The 12691-nt window shown below is 47.5% G+C and overlaps 2 protein-coding genes across 2 annotated transcripts in view; one reads left to right on the forward strand and one right to left on the reverse strand.

The window, feature by feature from the left end:
• The window catches only part of FAM104A (family with sequence similarity 104 member A), a 32782-nt gene extending 31346 nt beyond the window's left edge, over positions 1 to 1436 (forward strand). Inside the window, exon 3 of the mRNA XM_007959683.2 lies at positions 1206 to 1436. Within this exon, the coding sequence (XP_007957874.1) occupies positions 1206 to 1436 (231 nt within the window). The remainder of the gene's footprint in view (positions 1 to 1205) is intronic.
• A 1029-nt stretch (positions 1437 to 2465) lies between these two features.
• The window catches only part of COG1 (component of oligomeric golgi complex 1), a 16140-nt gene continuing 5914 nt past the window's right edge, over positions 2466 to 12691 (reverse strand). The window contains exons 2-14 of the mRNA XM_007959684.1: positions 12306 to 12550; positions 11979 to 12160; positions 11688 to 11858; positions 9456 to 9612; positions 8716 to 8926; positions 7549 to 8331; positions 6784 to 6930; positions 5900 to 6061; positions 5037 to 5164; positions 4349 to 4457; positions 3817 to 3926; positions 3664 to 3742; positions 2466 to 2603 (exon numbers count right to left, since the gene is read on the reverse strand). Of these exons, the coding sequence (XP_007957875.1) occupies positions 2466 to 2603; positions 3664 to 3742; positions 3817 to 3926; positions 4349 to 4457; positions 5037 to 5164; positions 5900 to 6061; positions 6784 to 6930; positions 7549 to 8331; positions 8716 to 8926; positions 9456 to 9612; positions 11688 to 11858; positions 11979 to 12160; positions 12306 to 12550 (2622 nt within the window). The remainder of the gene's footprint in view (positions 2604 to 3663; positions 3743 to 3816; positions 3927 to 4348; positions 4458 to 5036; positions 5165 to 5899; positions 6062 to 6783; positions 6931 to 7548; positions 8332 to 8715; positions 8927 to 9455; positions 9613 to 11687; positions 11859 to 11978; positions 12161 to 12305; positions 12551 to 12691) is intronic.

Genomic DNA, 12691 nt, shown 5'->3' on the forward strand with positions numbered 1-12691 from the left:
AGTTTTAGGTTTCACATTTAAGTCTTTGATCCATCTGGAGTTAGTTTTTATGTATGGTGTGAGGTACAGATCTTGTTTCATTTTTCTGCAAATGGATATCCAATTTTTCCAGCACCATTTGTTAAAGAGACCATCTCTTCCCCATTTAATGGATTTTAGCCCTTTGTCAAAGATCAGCTAACCATAGATTGGTGGATCTATTTCTGGTTCTCAATTCTGTTCCACTGGTCTTTGTGTCTGTTGTTGTACCAAGACCAGGCTGTTTTGATACTGTGGCTGTATAGTAGGTTTTAAGATCCCGAAGTGTGAGATCTCCCACTTTGTTCTTCAGTAGTGCTTTGCTTATCCGAGGTCTCTTTCCTTTCCACATAAAGTTAGTGATTGTTTTTTCCATATCCTTAAAGAATGTTGATGGGTCTGGATTGGACTGCATTGAATGTATAGATCAGCAGTGGGTTTTTTTGTAGAACCGTGGTGAAGCACAATTCGAACCCATCAAAAGGTCAGCAGTTTGAACCCACCAGCTGTTACTACCTAGTGATCTGCTCCAGTAAAGGTGTAGGAAACCTCCTGGGGCAGTTCTCCTCTGTCTTAGAGGGTTGCTGTGAGTCGGAATCTACTCGATGGTACCCAGCAACAAGCCGTAGAGTGAGGTGCTGAAGCTCTCGCAGCTGAAGGCTGGTCTGAATGGCTGGAGTCCAGGAACCAAAGCATCTTCTATAGAAATTTCATATTAGGACCTTTGATGACAGGGTGTGATATTTTATGTGGGTTAGTCACACCTGCTGTGCATGCATCCATGGGCTCCTGGCTTCTCTGGTGGCTCTCTCTTCTTGATATAAAGGTAGTGTTCTGCTTATTGCCAGTGTGTATAACTGAAGCGGCTGCGAGGCTCATGACTGCCTGAAAGGAGGCAAAATCTTTCTCTCCCTGCAATCTTCGAGACACTGATAAAATTTTTAAGTCTCAGCCTTCAAGTCAGAGGCAGCTGGAAGCTTTGCTCTGCTTTGTAGTAGCATTTGCTAGTTCTCTTACTTGTGAGCAGTTTCTTTTCTCCTCGAAAGAATTGTTTTGGTAGAAATTTTCGAAAATAAAGATAACCAGGTTTTTTTTTTTAAACATAATGGAATCTGTCAGTTAAGCCTCAAATTGTTAGCCAAGCAGCCAGCCTAATGGTGATCCTGTGTCTTTCTTTTTCCTTCCAGTCTTCCAGCAGCGAGAGTGGCGGCAGCAGCAGCAGCAGCATCAACAGCCCGGACAGGGCCAGTGGGCCAGAGAACAGCTTCCACCAGGCCATCGCTGGCTCTGGCCCCAACACGCCCCAGCCAGCCCCCGAGCAGTCTGCCCTCTGTCAAGGCCTTTACTTCCACATCAACCAGACCCTGAGGGAGGCCCACTTCCACAGCCTCCAGCACCGAGGCCGGCCTCCAACATGATGCCGCGGCAGCTTGCCTTCTGTGAAGGGACAGCGCTGTGCAGAGTGGATGTTTCAACTTAAGATCTGTTTTAAAGAATTGCACAAAAAAAAAAAAAAAAGAAAAAAAAAAACGCCTGTTGGCTTTTCAGTCTATATTTGAAATAACAGCTTAACAGGCAGTTGTTTACTTGTGGTTTTGCTGCACTATTACAGTTTCAAAGGGGCTTTGAAGCAATTTTTTACAGGATTCTTTTGAGGGTGGGTATCAAATCCGTGTCAAGGTCATGGTATGAGGAAATCTCATCTGTGTGTTGAACCCATAGTATGTCCAGTTCAGACTGATTTCCAGATCTGTCAATTAGAAGTTCTTTGTGTAAAAAACCTTTTAAAATGCGGGACCTTCCATTTTTTAATTCAATAAACTAGTAAAGAATATCTAGTTTCCATGAAAAAAACCTAAGTTGTGTTTCCTAAATATAGAAAGCTTGATTCAGTCTTGCACTGAAATTAACTGCCATACTACCTCTTAGTATGTAGATGTCCTATAGAATGGAGATCGAATCCCATTTAGACCAAGAGAAACACCCTCCCTCTGTGTTATGTATTTGTATTGCTGGAGGGAGTGTTTTCAGACTCTTCTAAACCCAGATGACTTCATTCTTTCCCGGGAGTCTGCATTTCAGACTCAGTAGAAAAACACTGTACAGTTCCCAAGAAAACAGGAAATACAGAACAACGTTCTTACTCACGAACTTGTTACTTTAGCAGCCTAAGTGATGTCATTGGTAGTTCCACCCCATTGTGTTGAGAACTGAGGCACCGATGGATGCTGATACAGTGGAAGCTGCCTGAACTGATGTCTGAAGGAACAGGTGCTGTGAAGCCACTGGATAAGGATTCACCTTCCACTTAAAGTCACCTCTCACAGTAACTAGGGACCACATTCTATCCCTGAAATGGGAAGGATCAATAAGGCTTTGAAAGAAAGGAGCAGAGGCACCTGCAGGAGTGCAGTGTTTATTGAGAGAGCGAGGGAGAAGGTTCCAGGCTATTTAGTCATACTCGAGAGCCAGCCGAGTTTGAATAATGATGGCGTGGACGTGTCTTCCTCTTCACTGACAAGCTGTCGGAACAAGGAGCCAGCGTGCATTGGATCATCTGCCCTGGAGAGAGCCAGGGGTACAACCTGCCATTGGATGCAGAGGACAGTGCCTTAGAGTCCCACCGAATCCTGCCTGCTCTCACCCGCTTGTCCACTCTGCATGGAAGCACACACAGCAGACCCAGAAGACACGGACAGCTCTAGTAAGAGGACTCTGCTGTCTGTCAGGATTTGAAAAGGACATTGGGAACAGAATGAGACTGGAAAATGAGGACTGTATCAGGAGAAGGGCAAACGTTGGCTCCTCCTTTCCATGGTTTGATCCTCTGATACGGACAGAATTATAGGTCAGCTACTTCGAGTGAACATTACGTGTTCTGGGGAAAGTTACAGGACAGGGCCCGGATGGATGGAGCAGATGGTCTGAGCAAGAACTTGTTCTTCCACCATCATCTCCCAAGTTCTAAAACCAGGTGGTTGATGAAGATTTTGAATCTTAATGGGACTGATGGCGGGGAATACGGAAAGGATACATTGCTAATATTTCTAACAAGAAAGCAAACAACCACCAAATGGTGTAAAAAGACAAGCTGTTTGAGCTCTCAAACACACGTGGACACACACAATTCAGAAATACCCAGAAGGACTCCTGCAGGCTTAATGGATGCCATCCTACTGAAACAAAACGATATTAAGAACAAGTCAAAACTTAAGAGAGCAAATTTCTTTTATTTCCCACCCAACTAAAAGTTTTATGTGGGGTGGAACATCTTACCAGTCCAAAATAAACATTTTTTTCTTCCAAATAAATACAGTCATTATACGGGGTTGGCCATTCACTGATTTACCCTTTTAATACAAGAAATAATCACCATCCTGTCTTCGGGACTTTCTGCAGCCCTGTGGCAGCCTGAAATGCATTCCATGAGGAGGCTGCTTGATAGTGTAAGTGGGCATCTTTTAAAATGTCTAACAGCTCAACCTAGTAAGACCTTGTACTTCTCTATCGCGCCGCCATTAAAAGCAGCATTAGTGCATTTTGTCATTCAGTTCTGTATCTGTTATTTAACGTGGAGACTGATGATGGGGTGGTTTGGTGGGAAACAGCCAGGATGGAGAGGGAAGACTTATTTTTTGCACTCACCTGGGCTTTTGTTTCGGCATTTCTGTTGGTCAGCCTGGCCTTTCGACTGCTTGTCATGCTCAGTGGAAGCAGCCCAAACCTCGGGACAGGATGAAGGAACTTAAGCAGCATGAACAGAAATTACGTGGCTCAGCCAAAGCCTCATAAACTCACCTGATCTGACTAGTGGCCAGTGGCAGGATGTTGTGGGGTTCTTGGGAGTTGAATGTACTGCTCCTTGCGGTGAACTGATTCTCTGTACCAGTAACCAGTCCAAATAGAACCTGGCAGATGAGAAATGGAGCACAACGTAGAAGCTGGGCTTCTACTGTCCAGTCAGGAGAGACTTCCTTGTCTTACTGGTCAATAGCTGCCCTGCCTCTAGCCTCTAGCCTCTAGCCGTCGTTTTGGGAAGGCTCTTCTGAGTGTGCTCATGCTTCAAAATGACTCCCACTGCCCATAGTCGGCAGCTCTGTGTTAGGTAAAACTTTAATCATCCCTACCTACAGCCAAAGAAGTCAGGTCAAGGTTGCCACAGCCCGTGAGGTATTTCCTCATGCTGCCCTTAGCCTTCTAACTACGCTCCGCTGTTTGTCCCTGCCCTCCCAGCACTGCCTCCTGGGTGGTCAGTGCTGTGGCAGGTTTACTCTGCCATGGGAGCTGGTGGCACTTCACTCACATGAAGCATGTGTTTGATGTCACTTACAGACGTGCGCTGCACCAGGCGATGAAGGTTGCTGTTGAGGTGTGGCGTGAACACATCCAGGTCAAAAGGGTCAATGAGTCCCTCCAAGTAGTCGGTGACTTTCTCGGTTCTGGAAGGATGTGTAGAATTAGTCTCCAAACTTTTTCTAGGACAGGCAATCTGATGGTATTTTCATGCCATAGAAAAGCCTAGAAGTGGACTTATTCTACTTAATGGCCAGCTTAGTACCAGTGTGCTTGAGTAATCCTTGAGCATTTTACCCTGACATGAGATACAGCAAGACCTGTGAAAGGCGGAACCTATCAGAGAAGGAAAATGCAAATCTTTCCCACTAAAAACAAGTGGTAGAAGAGTCATAGAGTGTACCTTGTCAGAGGCAGAGAACTTGCAAGACCCATGAGTTCCGGCTCTCTCAGGTTTCACTGTCTAAAAGACACTCCTGTCCCATGTTTTCGCTTTTAGGGAAGGGACTGAGGGCTCAAATTATACCCACCAGTTGCTAGACTGACTCAGAAGTAGAATGAGATCTACTGCACCTGGTCCAGGAGTTGGCTGCTATTTAACTTGCTGGTAATAGGAGCACTTCCTGTGTCAAACACATGAGCAGAGAAGCCGAAGCCGACCTCTCCAGTGGCTTCCTAGAGAGCCTACTACCTTGGGAGCCCCTATGGGGAGGGAGATACGGCACCTGGAGTCCTGTTTGCCACGGCCACTCTTCACCTCCTCGCTCCTGACTGTCAGAACGATGCTGAGGTAACGCAGGTCGTAAAGGAGCTGCAGTGCCTGATTCTGGGTTACTGGAAGCGCACCTTCCTTCTGCAAATGAATTCCCGACCCCACCCATTAGGAGGTGGCTGGTTATATGGGCATAACAGCATAACAGCTTCAGTTCTGGTCATGTTACAACCTGCTGTTTCAGAAGCAGATGTTTTTTATAGTCATGGCCAGTTGAGGCGCACAACAAACACTAAACAGGTTATGCTAGATAAATGGTCGTAAACAGAACCCAAACCTAACAGCCAGGCACAGAGCCAGCCCTTAGGGAAAGGCTGCAGGTGCTTGAGATGACAATTTGAACTCAATTGATAAGAAAAACGCTTCCTGCATGAAAGAGAACACTTCTTGGGATTGTTCCCCCGATCAAGACTTTGAAGAAGGGGAGCCAAGTTTAATCATGGGATAAGCTTCTCCTTGTCTTAGCTGTCACTAATGGATTATAAGCCATGGGCAGAATGCTTCTCAGCAGGTGAGATGGGAGTGGAGGGATGGGAGGGCCCTACTATGAGGACCTCCTCCACTCATTACCCCAGGTGGTTCCTCCAGAGAGGAAGCCAGGCCAAGCGGTTTTTGAGGGCATGTTTGAGCCCGCGGAAGCAGGCCATGATCTGCCCAGGGCCTGCACTGAGCCAGGCACATGTGTTCTCTCCACTCGTCCCGAGCAGCCTTTCCAGTGAAGACCTCTTCGACCCCGGCGAGTGGGTGTCATTAAACTCAGAGCTGGAAGTCACTGCTAACTATGGGGAAAAATGGGAAAAAATTCTTAACACCTACTTTAGTCTGTTTTTCTTCGGGGAGTTTCTCATAGGCCGCCACTATCTGATCCATACAGCTTTTCAGCATCTCCTGCAACGTCACCTTTGGCAGCGCCTGGCCGCCTACCCGATTAATTTCCTGGCATAAGCTAAACAGGAAGGACTGTACGTACCAGGAAGGCTGAAAGCACAAAGGAATGTCAGGTTGCCAACTTGTTCCAATTAAACGAGACATGTTACAAGGGGATCCGTTTAACCTCACAAGGCTTATATGCCAGTATCTTGACCTCTCAAATCAGTCTCGACAGGCAGATCGGTTAACAGATGCAAATCCTTCAGTTTAAGTGACATGTGCTGTCATTTCCTCCTTTGAGGGGGGACCAACCCCTAACCTGGCTGGTGGCACTGTGCTTTCCTGCTGTTCTCATTTCAGGGATACTAAAACCAAAAAACGAAAGCCACTGCCAAGAAGTTGATTCTGACTCATAGCGACCCTACAGGACAGAGAAGAACTGCCTTGTAGGGTATTCCAGGCTATAATCTTTACAGAAGCAGATTGCTACATCTTTCTCCTGCAGAGTGGCTGTTGGGTTGGGGCTGCCAACCTTTTGGTTTACAGCCAAGTGCTTAACCAGTGCACCACCAGGCTGCTGTTTCAGGTGCTTCTGTAGTGAACACTGAGCCTGTGCTACGGAAGGAAAGACATATTCAGGGGTATCCTCTGAGAACGGTTTGCTGTATTTCCCAGTGGGCTGGCTGCTCTGCCCCCAAGGGGAGAGTTCCAGACACGACTTCCACTACTCCTCAGATGCTATGCTTGGACTGACTTCGTAAAACCTTCCCCCTCCCACAAAGCAGGTTTGTTTTCCAGCCCACGGTCTCTCGCACTGTGGCACCTGTTACCTGTACAGGGAGTCGGATCTTGGAGGTGACGCTGCTGCCAGACTCTGTCTCCTCCTGAATTTCTAGTTCATCCCAGCTGGTGGCCGTGGCCAGAACTGAACCAGCCTCATCTAATAGTAATGACTGGGTGAATCCATGAACCAAAACCTGGTAACAAAAGGCAAATATCCTTAGAAGCCAATTTAGGTCCTTCATAGTGTGTGCTTGAAATCAATGGAACAGAACAGCATCTGCGACTCGGGGCCCGTGTTGGGTAGCGAGCGGCTGACATGAGTCTTCTTTTGGCTCATTACTGGTGTAAGTGATGGGAATCCTATTGCTAACTGTCCTTGTAAGGGACCAGTGGGGACTAGTGGGAACAGGACGTTGACCCTGAAGAGCAGAGAGTAACAGACCCTTGCCCAAAGAGAAAGTCTTTCCTTTCCTTTGAAGGGGAAAAAAATCGAGGATTTTTTGTCTATAAAATCTAGGCTGAGTATGAAGAGACTTTTTAATCTGTGCAGAGATAAAGCGACAGCAATCATATGGAACAGGAACTGTTACTCCCTTTCTGTTAAAGGGCATTACTGAGGTCGGCGAGGCTGGGACACGGGCAAGGTGAGAGGAAGGGGACACCTGGTGAGCTTGGCAAGAATAAGCAGAAGGAAACAGGGAAAGCACAGGGCCACCTGCCAGCTCAGGGAGCTGGTCCTCTCAGACCAAGGAGGGAATGACAGCAGCCCACTTAACAGAGGGACTGGATCTCTTAACTGCTCTGTCACTCACTCTTACGACGGCCGAGCTCCAGATGCGGTAAGCCACCACGCTCTGCTGCAGCAGGAGCTCTCTGACTTCCTGCCACTTTGTCTGCAAAGGCATTACTTCCTGAGCTCTCCCCTTTGCCTGTTTCTTCAGAGCCCTTGCCTCCTGGGCTGGTTTCTCGGAGCTCCCTGATTTTCCCGAGATGCACTGCTTCAGGTGGGGACACAATTCTCCCAGGGACTGGCAGAGCCTGGCCATGAAGAGGACTGCATACAGTGTGACACTGGTGAGGACCTCCTGCTGCCCATGTATGACCTCTTCAACACTCCGCAGCTCAGCCCGGATGCAGGCTGCGATGTGCTGGATGCAGGCCACGGAGTGTGTCTGCAGCATCTCCTGCACGGTCCCGGCATCCGCATAGCGGTCAAAGGCGGAGTTCTTGGGGGAGATGTCCTTGGGCAGTGATGCATCATCAGAGGGCAGGTAAGCCAGGAGGTCGTCCAGTTGAACCTTCAGTTTAGAATCGAGGGCAGAGCAGAAGCTCTGCACGCAAGGGCTAATGGCGTGAGCTTTCATGGAGAGGCCACTGTTGGCGAATTGAGCACGGTTTGCCACACTGACCCAGGCAGCATCGGGAGGCAAGTCATTCGGACTCTCTGTCCAGAGGAAAAGAGACATGTTGTGCTCAAAGTGGATGTGCTTGTTTGGAGTGGAGCTGTGAGTGCTGGATGTGAGCTCTTGCAAAGCTGAGCGCAGGAGCTCTGTGGAGCTACTGGAGATGGAATCGAAGCCTTCCTTCATCAAAGTCTGAAAGAGAAGGAGAGGAGAGTTCTAATCACTTAAAGGTAACTGCAAGGCAAGAGTACCAAGCAGCAGCAGTTAATCCTCGCATTCACAGTGTTCTCCACCATGTTCTGAAAGATGACGGGGTGGTGGCAGAGAACAAGGAAGCCATTACTAATGGACAAGGCCATGTTCCTGACCAACTGAGAGTCCTGGTCTCCTTTTCTACTCCAGAGCCTGGATCTCTATTAATGTCCATAATTCATTTCTCTAGAAGAACAACCAGGGGAAAGTAATTAGGGAAAGAATACAATTAAGTGGCAAGAGCCCAAGACGAGGAGAGACCAATGGCTGAGTGCATGACCAGGACTGGTGGTGAGCGGCTGCACCTCAGATGGCCCAGCTCACCTGTACTCGGCCAAGGAACAGCTGCTGCATCAAGTCTTCCCAGAACAAGAGTGGCTTCTCCAGAAGCCTCTGGCATGTCACATCCCAGCTGTGACTGGTGGACTCATTGGCAAGTAATTCCCATATGGCATCACGGATCCCAGCAAGGCCTTTCATGTTCTTTACACACATGAGCAGGCTGGTGAGCCCATTTTTAATGTCTTCATTACACCTACAACAAAATTGTTTTTCTTGAGCTCCTTTAGTTTTGTGGATTGTGCACCTTTATTAAGAAAGACAGCAGGATCCCACTTCAAAACTTCTTACCTGGTCCTTCCTACCCAGAATGTAGCAGTGCAGAGACCCTCTGGTTGGATGGGGGCGTGGAGCCTGTAGCCCTTTCCATGGGCCTACCCTTGCTGTCCTGAGGTACCTGCCAGGACCTCTAGAGCCCAATGGAATGGCTTCAAAATCCACCCCCTGAATAAAACTCAGGAGTTGCAGAAGTCTTGCATAAAGAGACCTTACAGCCCTCTCCAGAGTATTTTGAAAAATTCCTTTGCGTCTCCCGCAGCAGGTGCTGCACTGCCACGCAGGAGTGATGGACCACTGAGCGACTGGCACACCTGACTGCACTACCACGTGGAGCAGCATCCACAAGCTCAAGCTCAAGTTCATCCCTCATGACACCTCCATGGCCGTACACAAGGTTGCAGAGCTGCTTCCTGCCAGCCTCTGGAAAGCTCTGTCTGGCTACTTACATGTGGATCCATTTCTGCAGTGTGTCCTTCAGGTATTCCTGGCTGATGGGATGTGCAAGGGTTCGAAGAGCTGGCTGGAACTCAACAATGGAGGCTGGTAGGTGTTTGAACCAGCTGCAGAGCTTCATCTCCTCTTGCAGAACACTGATGCCTTTTCCTAGAGAGAAATCCCAGTGAGCAGCCCTCGTCATCCCCTGGGTTACAGTGACAGCTCTCCCGAGGGAACTCTCAGCATCAACTCTAGCCCCACAAGGATGCCCTGTCACGTAAAAGCCAACTGCATTCATTTAATTCCAGTTAAGGTCAGCACTACCAAATAACAGTAACTATGCAAAGGCATTCGCCTGTGTGGGTCATAACAAATTATGGATAGCATTGCAAAGAATGGGAATTCCAGAACACTTCATTGTGCTCATGAAGAACCGAGAGGCAGTCATTCAGACAGAACATGGACATAATGCATGGTTTAAAATCAGGAAAGGTGTGCATCCAGGTAGTATCCCATCACCATACTTATTCAATCTGTATGTGAGCAAATAATCTGAAGAGCTGGACAACGGGAAGAAGAACATGGCAACAGAATTGGAGGGAGATTCAATAACAACCTGCCATGTGCAGATGACACAACCCTGCTTGCTGAAAGTGAAGAGGACTTAAAGCACTTACTGATGAAGATCAAAGTATGGATGATACCTCAACATGAAGAAAACAAAAATCCTTATAACTAGACCAGGAAGCAACATCATGATAAACACATGACAATTGCTCTGTCTGGCTACTTAAATGTGGCCAACTTCTTCAACTTCAACTTGAAGTTGTCAAGGATTTCATTTTGCTTGGATCCATAATCAATGCCCATGAAAGCAGCAGTCAAGAAATGGAATGACATACTACACTGGGCAAATCTGCTGCCAAAGACCTCTCTAAAGTGGTAAAAAGGAAAGATGTCACTATGAGGACTAAAGTTATCTGACCCAAGTCATGGTATTTTTGGGTTTTGTCATATGCATGAGAAAGCTGGGTAATGAAGAAGTACTTAAGAAGAACTGATGTATTTGATTTATGGTGTTGGTAAGAATACGGAATATATCGTGGACTGTAAGAAGAAGGAACCAATCGGTCTTGGAAGAAGTAAAGCCAGAATGCTCCTTACAAGCAAGGATGGTGAGCCTTCATCTCACACACTTGCAACGTGTTATCAGAAGAGCCCAGTCCCTGAAGAAGGCTATCATGCTTGGTAAAGTAGAGGGTCAGTGAAAAAGAGGAAGACTCAATGAGATGGATTGGCATACTGGTTGCAACGATGGACTCAAACATAACTGTGATTATGAGGATGGAGCAGGACTGGGCAGTATTTTGTTCTGTTGTACACAGTGTTGCTATCAGTTGGAAGTGATCTGACTGCACCTAAGAACACCACCACCGCCAAATAAAAGTAAAGGATGCATGTGGGCATACAACAGAAGGGCTGTGCTAAGCCTGGAAGGTACAGGAGGCTATCCATTGTGCACAATAAAGTCCAAGCTCCCTAGCATGGCCCTCAGTCCTCTACTCCTTTGGCCATGTCTCCTCCAGTCTCTATTCATACTACTCTTCCCTTCCCCCAATGCCCCTCAGCCTTGCCAGCTGTCTTCCAGTCCCTCAAATATACTAACGTGCCTCTTGAGTCTTCCTTGCCCTCTTCACCTGGCTAACTCTCATTCAAACTTCAGGTTTTAGTTAAGTAACATTTCCTCAAGGAAGCCTTCTCTGACTGTGGTGATGTCCCTCTGTTTACTGCTCCCAAGGCTACTTGTATTCTGCCTTATAGCAAGGAACAATATTGATATTAAATATTGCATATTCACAAGCTTAATATCTGGAGCCCTGGTGGCACAATGATTAAATGCTCGGCTGTTAACTGAAAGGTCGGTGGTTCAAACCCACGAGCAGCTCTGCAGGAGAAAAGACCTGGCAATCTGCTCCCTTAAAGACAACAGTCTAGGAAACTCTGCAGAGGAGGTCTGCTCTGTGACATGGGGACACTGTGAGTCAAAATCAACTTGAAGGTGCCTAATGACAACAACTCCACCACTAGACTGTGACTTCATGTAGGTGGGGGGTTGATACCTGTCTAGTTCACTGTGTATCCTCAGTCTAGCACAGTAGCTAGCACAACACAAGTAGATACTCAGTAAATACCAGTTGAATGAACCAGGAAAAAAAAAAAAAAAAGATTGATTAAGAGCTCACCAGTAGGATGCTGGCCTGTGATGGTCTCCAGAGTGGAAAAGAGCAAGCCACATGGCAGTGAGGGATCTGGCAGCTGACCTTCTGGTAAAGTGTAGAAAAGTGCATGTGCCTGGTTCAAAGTGGTGGCCAGCAACTCCACTAATGAGCAAATCTGAGCCTTGGCACCAACACCTACGAGAAGAAATCACCCTCCTTTAAACTGTGTCCTTTAGTGAAGTTAAAGACAGATGATGCTTCACTCTTCCCCAGCCCACAGTTAAGGAGCAAATTCCGCAGAGATGCTTCACCCACCCTGGTGTGGCTGGTTGAGAAGTTTCTGGATTGCTGCCTTTCTGGCCAACAGGAAGTCGGCTAGTGCCTGGCGAGGAGAACTCTCTTCTAAGAGCATCACAGAGCACAGGGCCTCGGCGGCAGCTTGGTCAGACACAGCTTGGCATTTGAGCAGCATCTTGCTTTCATGCAGGATGGTTGACCTGGAGAAGTAATGACAAAAGGTCAAGAGAGAATTTTTTCCATCTTGGGAGAAAAACCTTGATACATCAGGAAAGAAGACATACTCCAAAAAACTGCAGTGGTAGAGTGACCATAACCAGAGGTCTTTAAGGTGGATCCACTTACCGGAAGTGGCTGGCTGCTGCCACCTGCCGGATGAGGATGGGGAATCGGGAGAGGACGGGGCTATATGGGGAACTAGAAGAATCCAGATGGAGCAGTCTGTGAAGGTGGCAGCAGAGCAGGTAAAACTGTGTGGCATGGAGATACTGAGAGGCCTCCACCGAGCTCCACATTTTTTCTGGGATTTCTAGCAGCAGCTTGATCTGGGCAGCCATGGTATAGAACTTCTCCAGAGATGGCTGCTGTGGCTGCGTGGAAGGGCAAAAAACTAAGTCAGAACAAACAAAGAGCAGGTCAACGTTCTCAGACGTGTGGAGAAATGTAGGGCAATTTCAGGGCACCAATCTTTCTTTAAGCCTGATTCAGCATCACTCAGTGGGGAAGAGAAG

Source organism: Orycteropus afer, unplaced genomic scaffold (genome assembly GCF_000298275.1).
Source record: "Orycteropus afer afer isolate SDZICR_OR568_19922 unplaced genomic scaffold, OryAfe1.0 scaffold00018, whole genome shotgun sequence".
Classification (NCBI taxonomy): domain Eukaryota; kingdom Metazoa; phylum Chordata; class Mammalia; order Tubulidentata; family Orycteropodidae; genus Orycteropus; species Orycteropus afer.